Source organism: Rattus norvegicus, chromosome 3 (genome assembly GCF_021556685.1).
Source record: "Rattus norvegicus strain SHRSP/BbbUtx chromosome 3, alternate assembly SHRSP_T2T, whole genome shotgun sequence".
In the NCBI taxonomy this organism is placed as follows: domain Eukaryota; kingdom Metazoa; phylum Chordata; class Mammalia; order Rodentia; family Muridae; genus Rattus; species Rattus norvegicus.
In genome coordinates, this window is record NC_141536.1 from 107,971,471 (window position 1) to 107,990,403 (window position 18,933).

The window sequence follows — 18,933 nt, forward strand, 5'->3', positions numbered from 1 at the left end:
CGGAGGATGGCTCACTAGATCAGAGCGGTAGCCTTGCGAACGTGAAGCTTGAGCTCGAATTCGCAACACCCAGTAAAAGCACCTGCATTGAGGGAATGGGCACAGGCGGATCCTTGGAGCTGAAAGGTTAGCCAGTCCTACCGAAAGGTGAGCTGCAGGTTCAGACCTAGAAAATTCAGAGGGGGAACTATCGAGGATACAAAACAAAAAAGGCGCCAAAAACCTTTATGAACCAGGGAATCCACAGTTCTTTCCTGCTTGCCGCGGAGGCTCCTCCCTCGGGCCCCGCCCACATCACGCAGGGCTTCGCCCAATCCCCGCGCCTCCAGGTTCACTGGGAAGAGCTCAGCTGCTCAGTGGCTGAAAAATGTCTGGGTTCATCGCTGTGGCTGAGGAAAAGGCGGGCTCCAAACAGTGTCCCCAGGTGCAGGTGAGACCTGATTCGGCCTGGGAGGGATCTGCTAGTCACTGTCACCTGGCGCCAAGGAAAAACTGTAATTCCTGCTTTTTTTTTTTTAAGAGAAAAATTAGGTCTTTTAAGTTTTGAGGAAAATTTACTACCAACTCCAAAAATAACGGTAGGTTTGCCTTTAATCCTATCACTCTCTAGGCAGAACTCTTGAGTTAGAGGCCAACCTCAAAACAACCCTAAAATTGTAGGATGGGTCTTGGGGCCCTTTCCCCTGGCTCCCTGCCATAATTTTGCAGGAGTTACTGTCAGCTTTAAGCAATTACAGCTGACCTGAATCTAACCTTTTGTTATAATCACCTCCGTCTGCAGTTTGCCTTCAGAAAGTACGTTCATGTTAGAGAGTTAAGTATCCAGATTTTGGAGAAGGAAAAAGTTTCTTAACAGGCCATCAACTTGAATCATGTCACTATGAAATAGGAATTAGACTTATTTACACAGGTTTGTTTCATGCCTTGGTATGGAAGAACATAGGATCTGGCATTCCTAATACTTCCTAATACTTTTTTTCCCCTTTACTTCCCGAATAGGTGAATGAATATAAAGAAAATGAAAATATTGCATATACTTCTCTGAGACCGATACAGATTACAACTAGAAGGAAAGCAGCTAAGGTTTATCTCTACCCGTTTTCGCTCAGCAATCCCAAGCTAGGCCTGTTTAAGTTGTCCAAATCCCCGGTTGAGAACAAGTCTAGCAGTGAAATGGTCCAAAAAAAGACAGATCAGAAGAAAACTTGTAGAAGGGTTTTAACTTCAAAGATGAAGGCCTTATCTTCCAAGGCAGAGTCCTGCCTGCTGAAACCGGCTTTGGATTCTCATACTGAAAGTAGCGAGCTGGAACACAAGAGCATCTCGGATCCAGTGACTCCTAGTGTGGACATGGAGAGCAGCGACGAAGACAGCGCACCAGGCCCGGTAAGAGTTAGTTGTTCTAATTATCTTCTCATTTTGAAACTAGAAGTTCTGAAAGCTAAGGTGGTGAAGGATCTCCAGCAAAATCCGGTTTTACCATCTAATATAAATTTAAAAAAGTTTTGTGTCAGCATGTGCTGGCGTGTGTCCCAACGGTGGGGTGTACGCATGTATGTGCCTTGACACAAGTGTGGAGGTTATAGGAATCAAAATCCGGTTCTCAGGTGTGACAGTGAAAAGCTCTCAGGGAGAACTTTCCCTCGGGATGGAGACCCTCCAACTCCAAAGACCAGACCGAGACACCACAGGATGCAATCAGCAAGAGGATTTGGTTTATTGTCGGGATACACAGGCACAGGCACCTGCGGGCGCTTCAGTCACTCGGGGGACTGGCGCGCCCCACGGAACCAAGGATGGGCTTTTATAGGATTTTGGGGAGCAGAAGCAAGCATACAGAAGCAGATGCATGGTTACAGGGATATAATTGGTGGATTCTAATATGGCAAGGGTTCAGCCCGGGGGCAAGTTTCTTAGCTACCTTCTTGGAACATAACGACAAGGTGTGGGACCTCTCCCGGGGCTTTTTTTCATTGTCAGGTGTTCAACCGAAGTCGTCCTGTTGCCAGGCCTTCAACCAAACATATCTTGCTTGGCAGCCGCTGTGTACTCAGTGTTCTAACCTTTCCCTGAACCAGTCATCTTAAGTACAGCCTTGCAAAATGGCGTTACTGCTGCTAAGCTGGGGTCTTTCAACAGCATGTACCTTTATGTTGAAATAACTTTTATTCACCTGATATAATTGTCCTCTCAGAGACTTAGTGCCTCCATCTGCTAACCTAGGCCTAGACCTGGAAGCTTCTGCCCTCCATACGATCAGGGTGGGTGGGAACATGTGGTTGTGTTTGATTCTATGCAGTGCTGTGGATTCGAACGTTCGTTCTCATGCTTCCAAAGCAGTCCCTTTAGCCACCGAGGCATCTCTGTGGTCCTCAGACGCCTTTTATTTTAGTTGTACAAGGCTATCCTTAGAGCTAAACAGCACCGTTCAGCTTTGCCTACTTAAAAAAAGAGTCCCAGCTGGCTCTGTGAGCTCTTTAGGTAGTCACAGCCCCTCTTCAGCCACTCCCTGCCACTTGCCCTAAGGCTGAGGCTGCCTGGCAGCTGGAGTACAGGTGGAGAGCTACGGAAGAATCCACGAAGCTTGGGAAAGTCATCACATCTGCTGGGCACTTCAGGGCTTCTGGCGATAAAGACAGAGACATCTATATCGGTTAAGGATGTTGGCCTTTTGCTGGGGCAGTCTCTCATCTAGCCTCTAATTTAACCTGACTTCTGCCATTGTGGCTCTCCATGCGGTTTTCACCACCTACTTCTGAGGTCTGTCCTGCCACGGCCTCCTGCTCTGAGCCCAGGAGGTTCTTCCTGCACTGGTCCCCAGCTTTGGGAGCTGCTGGGGGAAGGTCACCTGCCTCGTGGCAGCTCACTTTCCCCAGGGCAGTTTGCCCTTCTTTTAAAGGCAGGTGAGAAGGTGACATTTACATATTCTACGAGCTTGGCTCTGCTGACTCCAAATAACAATTGAAAACGCAAGCTCTTGCACACTTGCTCTCGCACACTTGCACTCACTCATCCCCCCCTCCCCCCATAGTTTCTCTGTGTAACAGAGCCCTGGTTGTCCTGGACTTGCTTTGCTGACTGGGCTGGCCTTGAACCCCGCAAGTGCTGGAGTTAAAGGCGTGCACCACCACATCCAGCAAGGACTCAGTTTTATGTAGCTAGAAAATGCAATATTTGGTTGGGGATTTATTTAGCTCAATGGTAGAGTGCTGCGCAAGGCCCTGGGTTCGGTCCTCAGCTCTGGGAAAAAAAAAAAAAAAAAGAAAATGCAATATTCATGGGTCATCACCACAGCTGGCTAAAAGCCTTCCCTGTATGGTGTTTAACAGCGAACACCCACATTCCTATAAGCAACTCTTCACCTGTGCTCTGGACGGAAGTTCTCCAGCGTGAACTGTGGGTAGACGTTGTTTATGCTTTCCCTAGGGGAAAAATTTTAGCAACCATGGTATATAAAGAATTTCTAACTACTGTTTTTTAAAAATTGTCCTTAAAATTTGAGACAGGTCCTTATTCTGTAGCCCTTGGCCATCCTGAAATTCTTTATTTCATTTTATTACATACTAAGTTTTTTCCGTTTAGATTTATTTTGCTTTTATTTTGTTTTTGCCTGCATGTATGAATATGCACCTTGGTGTTTGTGGAGGTCAGAGGAGGGTCCTAGTGAATCATTTTACACACGGCTGTGAGCCACCACGTAGGTGCTGAGAACTGATCCCAAGGCCTAAGCAGCAAGTGCTCTTAACCAGAGAGTCATCTCTCTAGCTCCGCTTTATAATCTTCGTGTGAATGGATGTGTGTAGGGGTGGCCTGCGTGCCCTAGGAAGCTAGAGGACTTCTGATTTCCTGGAACTAGAGTTATAGACCTTTTTTCCAAGCTAGAGGACTTCTGATTTCCTGGAACTAGAGTTATAGACCTTTTTTCCTTTAAGATGGAATCTTAGTCTGTAGCCCTGAATGCCCTCCTGGAGCTTTCTGTGTAGACCAGGCTAACCTGAAACTGAGCTCTGCCTGCCCCTGCCTTCTGAGTGCTGCGCATAAAGATATGAGCCACCATGCTTGGGCTATCTTGTCTGTTTTTGGTTTTTTTTAAGGATTTTCTTTCTGACTTTAGATTTTGCGTGTGGGTGGGTGGTATGTGCTGCTTGTGTGCGGGTACTGGATTATCAGCTGCCTGAATTAAAACCTGAATTCTGGCCTTCGAGAAAAGCAGTAAGTAACTCTTAATTGTTAAGCTAGCTCTTCAGCCCTCAGATTTTATTACTTATTTGGTGTGTGCTGTCAGAAATTGAACACATGGTCTTTACAGTGGGAGGCTAGTGTTATCCCGCACCGCCAGTCTCTGAGTGTCTTACTATATACTTAGGTCACAGTATAGGCATAATATATGTGTAAGAAGAATTATATGTAAGGTTTATGCTGTCCATGGTTTCAGGCAGCCATTTAGGAGTCTTAGAATGTGTGTCCCTTGGGGATGGGGGACTATCTTGTGTTTTGTTCTGTATATGAAATTCCAGAGCTGTGAGGTTTTCTTTTTTACATGTTCTCAGAAAAGCACACAGCTTAAACCTTATGAATTGTTTATTTCTGAAGGTTCCAGTGGATGTTTTGGATCCTGGTCGATTATAACTTAAACTGTGGGCTCAAGGATCGTGCTTGTTGACACTCCTGAGAAACAATTTTAAAAAAAATTATTCTTAACATTTATTGATTGATTTGATTGATTGTTCGTGTAGTTGGACATCAAAGGACAACTTTTGAGAGTTGGTTCTTTCCTGCTCACCTTGTGGATTTTGGAGATCAAATTCAGGTCACCAGGCTAGTGAGCCACAGTGTTAAAGGCAATGGTTACAAAGCTGGGCGTGTGCTGAGAGGAGCGCTATAGGTTTGTGATCAGCCTGGACTTAGTGAGCTCCAGGCCAGCCTGAGTAACAAGACCCTGACTCCTTGGGGGAATGAAAGTGGATGGTGGAGGGAGTAGGCATCAAGCAGAGTTGGTAGTGCCCCCTAACCTGCAGAGGCTCCTGGTTCATTACCAGCACCCATCGGCAGCTGTGGTAGTGAATACATCTGTAATGGTGCTAGCACTTGGGAGACAGGTGGATACAAAGTTAAAGGGTCATTCTTGGCCACATACCAGTTCAAGCCCAGCCTGGGATACCTGAAACCCTGTTTTGGTTAAGCTGCTCTTCCAGAGGTCCTAGGTTCAATTCTCAGTACCTAAGTGGTAGTTCACACCTGTCTGCAGTTCTAAGACTTCTGACACCCTCCCACATATATACATGCAGGCAGAACACCAATGAACTAAAATAAGAATAAATTATATATTAAAAAAAGAAACCCTGCCTCAATAAATGTTTCACAAATGCAAACCTTCCACTTTCCCTTGGAGAAGATTATTTCTTTTTGGCCAAAGTAATAATGCACATGTGTTAGGTAAGATAACCCTACATGAGTATGTGTTACAAAAAAAAGGCACCCAGTACTTTGCTGCTTATAATTCCCTCTCCCGTGGTGTCTTTTTTTTTTTTTTTTTTTTTTTAAGATTTTATTTTTACTTCATGTATGTGAGTACACTGTAGCTGTCTTCAGACACCAGAAGAGGGCATCAGATCCCATTACAGATGGTTGTGAGCCACCATGTGGTTGCTGGGAATTGAACTCAGGACCTCTGGAAGAGCAGTCAGTGCTCTTAACCACTGAGCTATCTCTCCAGCCCCCTCTCCCGTGGTTTTTAAAGTGTGGCCCAGTGAAATGGTTCAGTAGGTAAAGGTGCCATATTGCTAAGGCTGGTGGCTCGAGTTTAATCTCTAGGACACCTGGTGAGAGAGCCAGTTCTTCAAAGCTGTCCTCTGACCTTCAGATTCAGATGTGTATGCACACACAATAAATATAAAGATGTGAGATTTAAAGATCGTGCCCCAGGAATCCTGCCTTTGTCATCCCAGTGCTGGGATTTGCAGGTGTGAACCATCCACACATGTGTTCATTGATTGCTTGTGTTTAATGGAAGATTATTATTAATATTAATATTATTATTCTAAATAACTCTTGGCTGCTAGGAAATAGCTAGCTATAATGCATGGCATTTGGCTCCCAATATATTTTTTTTTCTTGAAACACAGAACCCTGGATGTCCTAGAACTCACAATGTAGACCAGATTCAGAGATATGTCCACTTCTGCCTCTCAAGTGCAGGGACCACTTGGTGTATGGCACCATGTCAGGCAGATTACTTCCTTTTTAAGTGGAAAACCACGCAGTTCAGATTCTCTTGTTATCCAGTCCAGCAAAGGCCGGGCTGTTTGAGATAATAAGTTAGAGTCTGTGTGCAGGTTGAAAGGAAGTATCTGGGTAGAGACTGAACCTGGTTCTTCCTAGTAATGAGTGAAGTGACAGATTTTTTGGGGTGTGTGTGTGTGTATTTTCTAGGATGATTTTTCAGGATTGTCACCTTATGAGAGGAAGAGAATGAAGAACATCAGAGAAAACGCAAACTTTTTTGCTTCCCTTCAGTTAGCTGAGGTATGTATGAAGTTTGTAATCAAAGCTAAGGTAATAAAATGATAATTAAATGATAATCTTCCACAGTGTCATATGAGGGTGTCGGCGCCTGCACCGACAACAGTACCAAGAATCGGGCGAAAGCCTGTGGTATGAAAGAAACACACACACACAGGTTATTCGTGTCAAGCCAGAAGAGGAAGAGAGCCTCTGGTTTCTTTATTTTTTATTTATTTATTTATTTTTTTTGGTTCTTTTTTTTCGGAGCTGGGGACCGAACCCAGGGCCTTGCGCTTCCTAGGTAAGCGCTCTACCACTGAGCTAAATCCCCAGCCCCTCTGGTTTCTTTATTGACCAAACTATATATCCAAAGTACAGCACTTAGCAGGTATCTGCCAAGCACAGTGGGGAACCCTGGCTGAGACAAAGGACCGACTATGTGGCCTGAATAAACTAGGGAAATAACCAGGAAGGCCAGCCTAATTCTGACTCAGGTGAGAAGTATCGGCCTGACTGCCAGTTGGGAACAAAAGGCTTCCACAGGCAAGGGCAGGGCTCAGCAGGGGTCAAACCTTGCTGGAGACCCCGAAGGGTCTTGTTCCAGCTGAAAACATTCCATGAACGCAAACTTCTTGTGCCGTAAATTACAGGGAGAGGCTTTTGATCCTACAATCTAAGACTAAGGCCAAACAGTGACAAGGCAACCAGGCCCAGATCCAATACGGCTCCCACGTGAGGGAAGGCAGCACTCAAGTGGTGTGTGACCTAAGGTGGCTTGTGGTCACTGTCCTCCTCGTCCTTTGGAACTCACTGCAGGGACCAGGCTGGGTTTGAACTTACAGTGGCCTGTCTGTCTCCGCCTCCCACCATGCTGGGTTAAAGCCTGCGCCATGGCGCTCAGCTGCTCGGGTTTTCTTTGTAGGCCCTGCTTTAGACACTGGTGAGCCTGCTGGTGGGTGTTCCATGCTGTCCTTCCTCCCTGAGCTTAAGTGGAGGCTGGACAATAGTATTTCAAGGTCATCCTTGAGCTACGGAGTAAGTTTGAGGCCAGCCTGGGTTACATGAAACCCTATCTCAAAAATCAAGAACAGCAAAGGGAGATTACAAACCACTTCAGAACGTTCATTAGCCAATGGGTTCCCGGTGGGATTCGATATTTGCTTATTGGAAAGAAGGTTGTGTAGGATGAATCTAAGGAATCTTGTTCTGATTTATGCACTTTTGTCTTTGGCTGTGCTGGATCACATGCCTGCCGGGGCCTTGTATGTGCTAGGTGAGCTCCTCTTGTAAACAATGTTTCCACGCAGCCTGATCCATGTTTTTAATTACCGTGTTTAATTGAATCTTTTTCTTTTTTTTCTTTTTTGGTGTGTGTACATTTGGAGGCCAAAGGTCAATCATAGATAAGGTCAATCTCAGGTGTTTTCCTCAGGAGTCATCCAGTTAGGTTTATTTTGGTTTTTGAGATGGGGTTTCTCTGTGTAGCCCTGGCTGCCCTGGAATTTGCTCTGTAGACCAGATTGGCCCTCACCTCAGAGATCAGCCTGCCTCTGCCTCCTGAGTGCTAGGATTAAAGGCTCACGTCACCATGTCTGACTCTTACATTTATTTTTCTTTTTTTTTTTTTTTTTTGGTTCTTTTTTTCGGAGCTGGGGACCGAACCCAGGGTCTTGTGCTTCCTAGGCAAGCGCTCTACCACTGAGCTAAATCCCCAACCCCACATTTATTTTTCTGACTACATTTATTTTTGAGAAAGACAAATGCATGGTCTGGCACATGTGTGGAGGTCAAAGGTCAACTTTGGTCCTGCCCCATGTGGGTCCTGGAGCTTGAATCCAGGTAGTCAGGCTGGGCAGCAATTGTTTTCATAGATGAAGCCATCTCATAAGCTGTTTTGTTTTTGAGACAGCCTAGGTAGCCAGGCTGGCCTTGAACTTCCTCAGTTGTCTTCAGCCTCCTAAGTGTTGGGATTGTAGGTAAGTGTGAGCCACCTCACTTCACTTAACGAGGTTTTTCAATTTCTTTTTTGTAGTGTTGTGAGTACAGGCACTCCTATGCACGCTAGGCAGGCGCTGTGCTACGGAGCCACACTACTAGCCCCGTGGTAGTCTGTGTATTTAATCCTGCAAACTAGAAAGCAGCTTGACTCTGGTTCCAGACTGCCAGGGCGTTAGATGGCAGTGTATACTTGCTTTTATTATTGATGATGTATTTATCTACTAGGAATAAGTATCACATCTTAAAACTATATTTCCTAGATATACCTAGATAGAGTAGCAGATACTTTATAATTTAATCCATGAACAGTGTAGCTACATGGTAGCATGTTTATGTGTGCGTGTATTTTGTGTGCTTTTCAGTCAGCTGCAAGGCTCCGTGGAATGATAAAGAAGAACCAGCCACCTGAATCAAAGAGGTAAAACAAAAAGGCTCATATCGGATAGAGGTGAAATTTTGCTGAGGGTTTTAAGTTTGAGACAGGCCTCTAGCCTCAAGCTTCTTATCTTCTTCTCAAGTGTTAGGATTCTGGGTGTATGCCACCATGCCTAGTTGCACATTTTATTGTTATCGAAGATGGTGATTTCTTCTGAAGTCATTGAGTCTGAGGCACTTAGTGTTTGTAGAGAGAGGCAGAGGCATCAGGTTGATAGCTGGGAGTTGTATTTGTGTAATAAAGAAAGAGAACAGAGCCTTTGAAAGTGAACAATTCGTGGGCTGGAACAATGGTTCAGTGGTTAACAGCTCTTCCAGGGGACCTAGGTTGGGTTCCTTGCACCCTCCTGGCAGCTTAAACTTCGTTCCAGGGGATTTGGTCACCTCTTCTGACCTCTGGGGACTTCTGCACAATGTAATGATTATAAACTCAAATATACTTTAAAAATAATAAATAAACTCTTAAATTTCTTTTTCTCAAGGTATGGCTTCTCTGGCTGTCCTGGAACTTGCTCTTAGAGCAAAGCCAGGTTTATATTTGTAAAAGAATTTTTTCTTTTTTGAGACAGGGTTTGTCTTGTGTAGACCTGTCTGTCCTGGAACTCAAGGCAAGCCTCAAACTCAGAGAGATCCTCCTGCCTCTGCCTCCTGAGGACTGGGATTAAAGGTGTGTGCCCCCAGCCCTCCCTCACTTTTTTTGGCATCTCCTGCTGCAGCTTAGGTTGGCTTGAAACGCATGCACAGGCTGCCCTGACCTTGTGAACCAGGAAGTGATGCTCATCATCTTCATGTTTTTCCCTTAGATTTTTTTTTTTTTTAAATTTCAGTCCATATTTTTTTGTGTTTATGGGTGTATGCTACAACAACTTGTGGGAATTGATTTTCCTTCCACCACATGGGTCCCAGCCTTGGCTACAGGTTACTCTGCTGGCCCAGATTTATTCATTCATTCTTTCCCCCTCGTGGGGTGCGTAATGTGTGCAGCGTGTATGTGGTGTATACAGGTGAGCGTGTGGCTATGCTTGTGTGCACGCATGCATCCCTGGGACATTAGAAGCCTTATTCTCTACCTTATTGTCATGAGACTGTCTCACTGAACCAGAAGCTCTCTTTTGAGCTAGGCTAGTCAGCTTGCTCTTGGCATCTTCCTGTTTCCACCTTCTAGTTCTGCCCTTAAAGGTTTACATGTCTACATCGAGCTTTTTTTTTTTTTTTTTTTGGTTCTTTTTTTCGGAGCTGGGGACCGAACCCAGGGCCTTGCGCTTCCTAGGTAAGCGCTCTACCACTGAGCTAAATCCCCAGCCCCTACATCGAGCTTTTTAAACACTGCTTGTTTGTTTTCTGAGATGGAGTCCATCATGTAGTCTAGGTTAGCCCGGATCTCAGGATGCAGCTCAGACTGGCCTCAGATTTGTGGTTCTCTTGGCTCTGTGTTGTTAGTGCTGGAACTGCAGCACCTGCTGCCTTGGTTTATTCTACCGTTAATGGTCAGGTTTTCGTCATTATACCAGTAAAGACGTGGAGGTGTAAACTGAGGTAAAAACCCGCTAGCTCATCGAGATAACTTTATTTTCTTAGCTATACGCAAAATATCTATTTATAAGAGCAATCCTGTCTGTGTCAGATTTAGAGGGCTCCTTAGCTCTCTTTCCTAGAAGACTTTTCTGGGTGTCCTGCCCACTGCTTCTCTGTTGTTCCTGCAAGCCCAAAGGGACAATCCTGTCTCTTACCAGAGCTCCTTCCATAAGAGAAAAGGGGAGGCAGGGAGAGGGAACAAGGGAGAGGGAGAGGAAGAGAGAGGAGTAGTGAGGGGGGGGAGAGAGAGAGAGAGGAAGAGAAGAGAGGAGAGGAGAGATCAAAGGTTCAATTGCTTATAAAATAAATCTCATGCCCCTCCCACACACTCTTGGCAGACTGAACCACATCACCATCATGGTGGGGGTGCTCTCAAGTCAGTAGGAGTAAAGTCACCTTTAGGGTGGGATAGTTCAAGCCCACCCAGCTGACTTTGCCTCAGGTCATAGACCTTTCCCAAGCAATTTCCCTTAATAGGCAGGAACTTAGCATTCTTTGCATTCTTGTCTCTGGAGGCTTTTTTAGACCTGAATGCTTCTCTCCTGGATGTACCTAACTGCATCGGACAAGCTCACTATCTCTCTAGGCTTTTATGTTTTGCTAACAGTTAGGTTTTTCTACGTACAGTAAACAAATACCCTGTAACAATTCCTTCGTGGGAGGTTGCTGGGGGGTTGGAACCCAACTGAGCTGCACTCCAGCGGTTGTTCTGAACATTCTGAAGTCTGAGCAATTCAGGATGAGTGGGGGTCTCCGGAAATAGATTTTATGCAGGTTGTATGAGCAGCATGTAAATTACTACCTATGCTAGTGCCTTTCTTTTTTCTTTTCTTTTTTTTTCTTTTTCTTTTTCTTTTTTCTTTTTTTCCCGGAGCTGGGGACTGAACCCAGGGCCTTGCGCAAGCGCTGTACCACTGAGCTAAATCCTCAAGCCCCCCCCCCCCTTTTTTTTTAAGACTTTATTACAGATGGTTGTGAGCTACCATGTGGTTGCTGGGAATTGAACTCAGGACCTCTGGAAGAGCAGTCAGTGCTCTTAACCACTGAGCCATCTCTCCAGAGGGGCCCCCCCCCCTTTTTGTTGCAAAGTTTGAGAACAAGACTTTATTGAAAGTTAAAGGTTTGGGGGCTGAGGGTCTGAGATGGCTCACTGGTTAAGAGCAGCACAGGTTGGCTCTTGTATGGTTCAATTCATAGCACCCACATGGCAGGTTCCAGGGGAACTTCATCTGGACTCCGAAGGCACTGATTGATACATGCAGGAAAAACATGAGGTCAACTCTGCTTAAACCAGCTGTACCCACCTAATGATAGGGAAACCTGGATATGTCTAAAGATAAACCAGAAATCCCATCTATTAATCCATCTTACCCTACCCAGGCATGGTGCCCAATTGGGGACTAAGTTGAATGAGCCCTGATTAGTTAGTGCATGTATGTACAAGCCCACTATATTTGTACACCTGTAAGCTCAGCTTCTGGGAGATCCACACCTCCCTCATACACAGCTGGGATTCATTACCCCCAATCTAATTACAGTAAGGCTCAGGTCTATTACAGTAATTTTAAAGGCACAGGGATCTGTGAGTAGTGCCCACAGGAGAGTGCCTTTCTTTAAAACATTGCTGGTGATCAAATCCAGAACTTCATGTATTGTAGGCAAGTGCTCTACCACTGAGCTACAGTTCCAACCCTATATATTAGTTTTTGGAAGTTATTTTAGAGGCATCTTGAAATTTTCTCAGCTTTCTCTCTCCCCTCTTTTATTCTTTTATTTGTTTTACCACATGTTTTTAGTGATTCACTCTGTTTGTGTGTGTGTGTGTGTGTGTGTATGTGTGTATGTGTGTGTGTGTGTGATGGCCAGGGGCCAGAGGCTTTCTCCCTGAGATACCCTGTAATATTTCATCTTTTATAGTTGCATATTATTTTATTAGATATTTTTTAAAGATTCTTTTTTTTAAAGATGTATTTGTTAGTGTATACTATAGCTGTCATCAAACACACCAGAAGTGGGCATCAGATCCCATTACAGATGGTTGTGAGCCACCATGTGGTTCCTGGGATTTGATTGAATGCAGGACCTCTGGGAAGAGCAGTCAGTGCTCTTAACCACTGAGCCATCTCTCCGGCCCCTTTTTCTTGTTTTTTTTTTTTTTTTTTTTTGTTCTCTTTTTCAGAGCTGGGGACCGAACCCAGGGCCTTGCGCTTCCTAGGCAAGCGCTCTACCACTGAGCTAAATCCCCAACCCCTCCCTTTTTCTTGTTTTAAGTACGAAGTTTTTAGGTTTATTACTGTCTTAGGGTTCTCTAGAGTCACAGAACTTATGGGTAGTCTCTATATAGTAATAAGAGAATTGGTTGATGACCTATGGTCTGTAGTCCAACTCCCCAACAATGATCATCAGCAGCTGTGAATAGAAGTCCAAGGATCTAGCAGTGGCTCAGTCCCACAAGGCAGGCAGGTAAAAAAGAGATACTGTTCCTTCTTCCAGCGTTCTTGTGTAAGTCTCCAGCAGAAGGCATGTCCGAGATTAAAGGTGTGTACCTCCACGCCAAGTCCCAGGTGACCTTGAACTCAGATCTCTTTGCCTTAAGCTCCCGGGATTCATAGCCACTTTGCCTCAAGGTCTCCATCCCAAGATCCAGGTCAGAAACTTGTATCTCCCAGCCTCAAGATCAGGATCAAAAGTGAGCCTTCCAACTCTGGATTATAGTTCACTCCAGATACAGTCAGGTTGACAACCAGGAATGGCCCCTACAGTTACTTTGTGTGTTGAATGTTTTGTCTGTGTGCTTCAGGCATGCTTGGTGCCTGAGAAGATCAGGAGAGGGTTGGGTCCCCTGGGCTGGAGTTAGGGATGTTGCGAGCCAGGCCTCCTGCATGAGCATGTACTCTTGACCACGGAACGTTTCTCTTGCCTAGCTTTTTTGTTTTGTTTTATTTTTTCCTCGAGAAAGGGTCTCCCACAGCTGGGTGGAGGTGGAACAGGCCTTTAATCCCAGGTAGCACTCAGGGAAACAGAGGCAGGCAGGTCTCTGTGAGTTTGAGACCAGCCTGGTGTACAGAGTGAGTTCCAAGCCAGGCTTATTATACAGAGAAACCCTATCTCAGAAGGAAAAAGGGGTGGGGCCTACAATGGATCTCAGGGTGTTTGGGAACTCACTATGTCGCTCATGCTCTGGTTTCTAACTAATGGAAATCCTCCTGTTTTATCTCTCCATCACTGGGTTATAAGTGTGAGCCAATATGCATAGCATTGTTTGTTTGAGATAAGGTGTCTCTGTATGACCTTGGCTGTCTATAACTCCCTGTGTAGACCAGGCTGGCCTGGAAGTCACAGAGACCTGCCTGCCTCTGCCTTCCGAGTGCTGGCTGGGATTAAAGGCGTACATGCACCGCCACTGCCTGGCATCTGGCATTATTCTAATACACACACACACACACTCTTTGTTTAATGGCTCTCACCTCATTGGGTCAAGCTTTTTAGTTTAGGTTATTTTGAGACATTAAAATCAGTGCTGCTCAAGAGACAGATCAGTGATTAAGTAAATAAGTAATTAAGCACTTGACACTCCTACAGAATACTCAGGTTCGATTCTCTGCAGTTACACTGGGGGAACTACTAGGCTAACTACTGCCTGTAATTCCAGTTCTAGGATATCTAACACCGTCTTCTGACCTCTGTGGGCACTGTATGTATGTAGTTCACATACATATCACACCACCCACACATGCACACACACATGCACACGCACGTACACACACCCCAATGCAGCTTTGTATATTTATATATAAAATGTGTGGTTATACCTGTAGTACACATTTTTAGATGTCCATGCCTTTAAATGACTAAATGAGGACTGGAGAGATGGCTAAGGAGTCAAGAGCACACATTGTTCCTCTCAGGTGTCCTGGACTTGGTTCCCAGTGCCCACAGCAGTGACTCCCTAGCACCTGTAGCTCCACTTCCAGATGACTGGATGCCTCTGGCCCCCTTGGGCACCACCAGGCACGCGCACGGTACGCATCACCTTCCACAGGCACGCGCACGGTACGCATCACCTTCCACAGGCACGCGCACGGTACGCATCACAGGCACACACAATATAGACATAAAAATACATTTGAAAGAAATTTTAAAAGTTATTAAATGCATTTTACTCTTCAGTGAGACAATCATGACTGTTTCCTCCACTTCTTTAGAAAGAGGCCTAAGAAGAAAGAAAATGAAGTCGGATGTCGAAGGTCCATGCGGTTGTTGAAAGTAGACCCTTTGGGAGTTTCATTGCCAGCATCTCTAACACAGCCAACGCTCGTAGAAGAAGAGACTGTAAGAAGAAATAAAACAAAGTGCATTTAGCTTAATCACATTCTGAAGAGTGATGTGAAGCGTTTGAAATTACACTAGTGGATGTTTGTTTTGTTTCAACTTTATTGACTTAATACTTGGATATCGTATGGCCTAATAAGGCTTTAGAGTTGTTAATTCTGGGTAATAGTCTGGTTTTTCTGCAGGAATTACAGAGTTTTGGGCAAATCACTCGCTCTTCAGTTTTCACACTTAAAAAAAATGGTACGGTGGGTCACATGTGTAATCCTAGCGTTTGGGAGGCTAATGGAGGAAGATTGTCACAAGTTCGAGGAGGGCTGAGTTTCATAGTTCTAGGCTATCCTGAGTAGACAGTAAGAACCTTCCTAGAATAAAAAGAAAAGGGGGTATCAAAATGTTATAAAAGAGGAAATTAACCCATAAAGTTCTTCATATGAAGGGTTTAGTGAGAAATTAATAAGTTATAGCATAAATACCAAGTAATATATGATCAAGCCGGTAAGGGTTGGGCTGAGGAACTGGCTGGGTGGATAAAATGTGTAAATGTGAGTACTCAGAACCCACAGAAAGCTGGGTGTGGCACCGTGCATTTAATTCCACAGTGAGGTGGGCAGCAAACAATAGAGAGACTCTGTTTCAAACCTAGATAGACGGTAGGACCCACGACCCCAGAGGCTGTCTGTTTCTACATGCGTGATGTTTCTGTGCATCCACATTCACATGAACACACACGCACATACATCACACATTCATAAAATGAAAGAAGAGGATCCCTTGACATAGATTTTCTTTAAAAACTGGAACCCTTCCTGTCCAAACACTTCAGGGTGACCTTGAGCTTCTGACCCCACTTCCACCTTCCCAGGGCTGGGATTGGAGGTGAAACCCACAGTAGCAGGTTTGTGTCAGGCCTACTAGGCAAGCAAGCATTCTGCCACATGAGATTCATCTAAGGCCTCCTTGGCATGAATTTCGAAAGATTTTTTTTCTAGGGTATCATTGTGTGTCTGAGACTGGCCTGAACAGGATCCCCACTTCAGCCTCCTGAGTGCTGGGATTACAGCCTCCTGAGTGCTGGGATTACTGAGTGCCACAATGCACTATTTGGCACTCAACCATTTTGAATGCCCATGGTGTGCCACAGTTTTTGGTGGTGAAAGGAAAGTAGTGAAAATGAGGACTGAATCCCTAGACCGTCTCAGTTTATATTCTAGGACCAAAAACGTTTTGCCTTTTCTTTTTGATAGCCTATGATACCTCCTGGACCCTTAGAAATGATTCCTGAAAACCAAGATGACCGCAGCGAACTGTTCAAAGCCTCTCTGAAGACATGGGCAGAGATGAGTCAGGTATCACTTGGGATGGCTTACAACTTTTAGAGTCATCTACTGAGGAAATTTCATGTATGTATATTAACTTAGCCCTTGGCGCTCTTCTAACGTTGTAGACAAGTAATGAGAAGACCAAGAAGGGGCTATCTAGTATTAAAAGGTAAGTTAAAATGCCTGGACTTGTTACTTTTGACCTCTGTTTTATACTTTCTGAGATGCTTGCAGTATAAAAACTATAATGAATACTACTGTAGGGTACTATTATAGGAAACCTTGAAAGAAGTGAAAAAAAAACTCCTGCTGTTTCTATGCTAACAGTGGTTTGCTTGCTTTCTTTGTAGTGTGAGGGATTGAGCTAAAGCCTTGAGTGCACTAGGCAAGTGTTCTACCACTGAATGTCTCCAGCCCTATTTTATATATATTTTATTTATTTACTTTTTTTTTTTTTTTTTTTTGAGACAGTCTCGTTGTGTATTCTGACTGGCCTTGAACTCACAGAGCTCTATCTGCTGAGATTAAATGTATTTGTCACTACACCTGGCTGTGTATATTTAAAATAACCGTGTGTATGAATGTTTTGCCCACATTTACCTGAGGAGACATTGTATGTGCCTGGTGCTTGCAGAGGCCGGAAGAAGACATTGAATCCCTTAAAACTGATTGTAACCTGCCTTGTGGGTGCTACTAAGTGAACCTGGGTTCTCCGGAAGAGTAGCAACTGCCCTTCACCTCTAAGCCATCTCTCCCCACACTGCACTCTATTTTATATGTTTGAGGTGAAGTACACGAAGTTGTCCAGGCCAGATTGAACTGTCCATCATACCCCACCTTTTCTGTCCTCTTACACAGTTCAGGATTTCTTGCTTAGGGAGTAGTTCAAACCATAGTGGGTGGATCTTCCCTCCTCAGTCAAGATAATTCTCCACAGATATGCCCTAGGCCAGGAGGATCTTAGATGACCTTCTTCCCAAGTGATTCTAAACTGTCAGTTCAAAATCAATACTAAAACATGCACGCGGTCAGGCCTTGGCCTTGCAAGCCTCACTTCTGAAGGTGCTGAGGTTATAGCTCTCAGTGATAGGCCTGGCCTGACACTGTGTGGACGCTTTAGGAAGGCAGCACTTATCTCAGCCCTAACGTTGAGATATCTAATGTTTTGCATACGGTATATACTCAGTGCTGAATAAATGAATTCACAGTTTATTAAGTACATTCTATATGTTCTGTGTAGGTTCTAATGTATATAGTTTCACACTGTGCCTTTTCTCATGGGTGTTTGTACATTTACTAGAGCACACTTTCTTCTACCCATTTGGTGTTTGGAGTTAGTTTCTGCTTGCTTTGTGTGTGCATGCGTAAGTGCATATATAATAATAGACTACTTGTTGGACTTCCAGGCATGGGACTAATGAGCCCAACACTGGGGCCATCCTTATGGCTTTTATTAAACACTATCGAATCATTTCCCTGAAATCTTCTGAAACTCTTCCATGGACTCGTAGTCCATGATGCTAGCAGTACAAGTGTAGAGTGCGCGTACGCTCTGGCTGCCTCTGCCAAGCTGTGTCTCCAGGCCAAGCACGTTGGATTTAACCGTAGCCTCCTAAGGTTTGATGTCCTCATTAAAATTATCAAAGTTAATTTTATAATTGGAAAATAATCCAATTGATTAATTTGCTTTCTTTTGTCATCTGGGAGTTTGATATTTGCCAGTATTTACTGATTGTATATTTTCTTTTTTTTGAGTTATTTTTTGGAGGTTGTTTTTGTTTTAACTTACCGGTTTTCGTAGCTACAAAGCCAGTTTAAGTGGTATGGTCGTCAGCGAAGCCACTATTCGTAAGGTGACCAAAGGAGCGATCTCCTCTGTGGCTATCCATCCATCGGGAGTGAGGACCTTGGTAGCAGCTGGGTCCAAGTCTGGACAAGTTGGACTCTGGGATTTGGTAAGTTGGGGTACTACCTTTTGGACGTTATCTAAAGTCTGCCTGACGGAAATGTGTGAAAGACATAGCCTAGAACATTTATTTATAGATGTTTCTTGAGATTTGTAGTTTTGTGCTTTATGATTTTAGATTTTAGAAATCTGGTAGAATTTAAAATTGTTTTATATAACTTTAGCTCTTTTAGCTTGAATATCTTTAGCCATCTGGACATAAATTATCTGGCAGGAGACATTAAGTGTCTATGTGAAAACCACATGAAAAGTCTGAGTTTTTAAGTTATGTTCAAAATAGGGTCCAATGGGATCTGAATGTTAAGTCGTCCTCCATATTCATGGTGAGGTTTTCAAAGTTTTTTAAAGTTTATTTATTTATTTTATTTTATTTTTTTGAGACACTTTTATAGACCAGGCAGGCTTTGAAATCACAGAGCTCTACCTGCCTCTGCTTCCCAAGTGTTGGGATTAAAGGTGTGAGCCATGCCCAGCTAAAAGATTTTTTAACATATATTTTGCTTTTTAATAAAAGAAATATATATATGTACATATATATATATTTTTTTTTTCCTTGCATGTATGTCTGTGTACTGTATCCTATACCTAGTGCCCACAGAGGCCAGAAGAGGGTGTTGGATCTCCTGGAACAAGTGTCAGACAGTTGTGAAATGACATGTGGGTGCTGGGAATTGACCTGAACACCCTGGAAGAGCTCTTGTTCCCGAGTCATCTCTCTAGCCTGTCTTATGTGCATGCGTGCAGTATGTGTATGTATGAACGGGCTGGATAGTGCCTCAGCCGTTAAGAGTTCTTACTGCT

The 18,933-nt window shown here is 44.2% G+C and overlaps 1 protein-coding gene across 12 annotated transcripts in view; it reads left to right on the plus strand.

Annotated features, from left to right (window-relative positions):
* The window catches only part of Wdr76 (WD repeat domain 76), a 34,702-nt gene that overhangs the window by 3,033 nt on the left and 12,736 nt on the right, over positions 1–18,933 (plus strand). For 4 of the 12 annotated variants that reach the window (XR_015682924.1, XR_015682923.1, XM_087652056.1 and 1 more), the window contains 7 exon segments: positions 1,000–1,386; positions 6,433–6,525; positions 8,865–8,920; positions 14,718–14,844; positions 16,092–16,193; positions 16,292–16,335; positions 17,968–18,121. Coding sequence is in view for 9 of the 12 variants with exons in the window: in XM_087652056.1 (XP_087508182.1) it covers positions 1,174–1,386; positions 6,433–6,525; positions 8,865–8,920; positions 14,718–14,844; positions 16,092–16,193; positions 16,292–16,335; positions 17,968–18,121 (789 nt within the window). In the remaining 3 variants the exon portion in view is untranslated. 12 annotated transcript variants of the gene reach the window in all.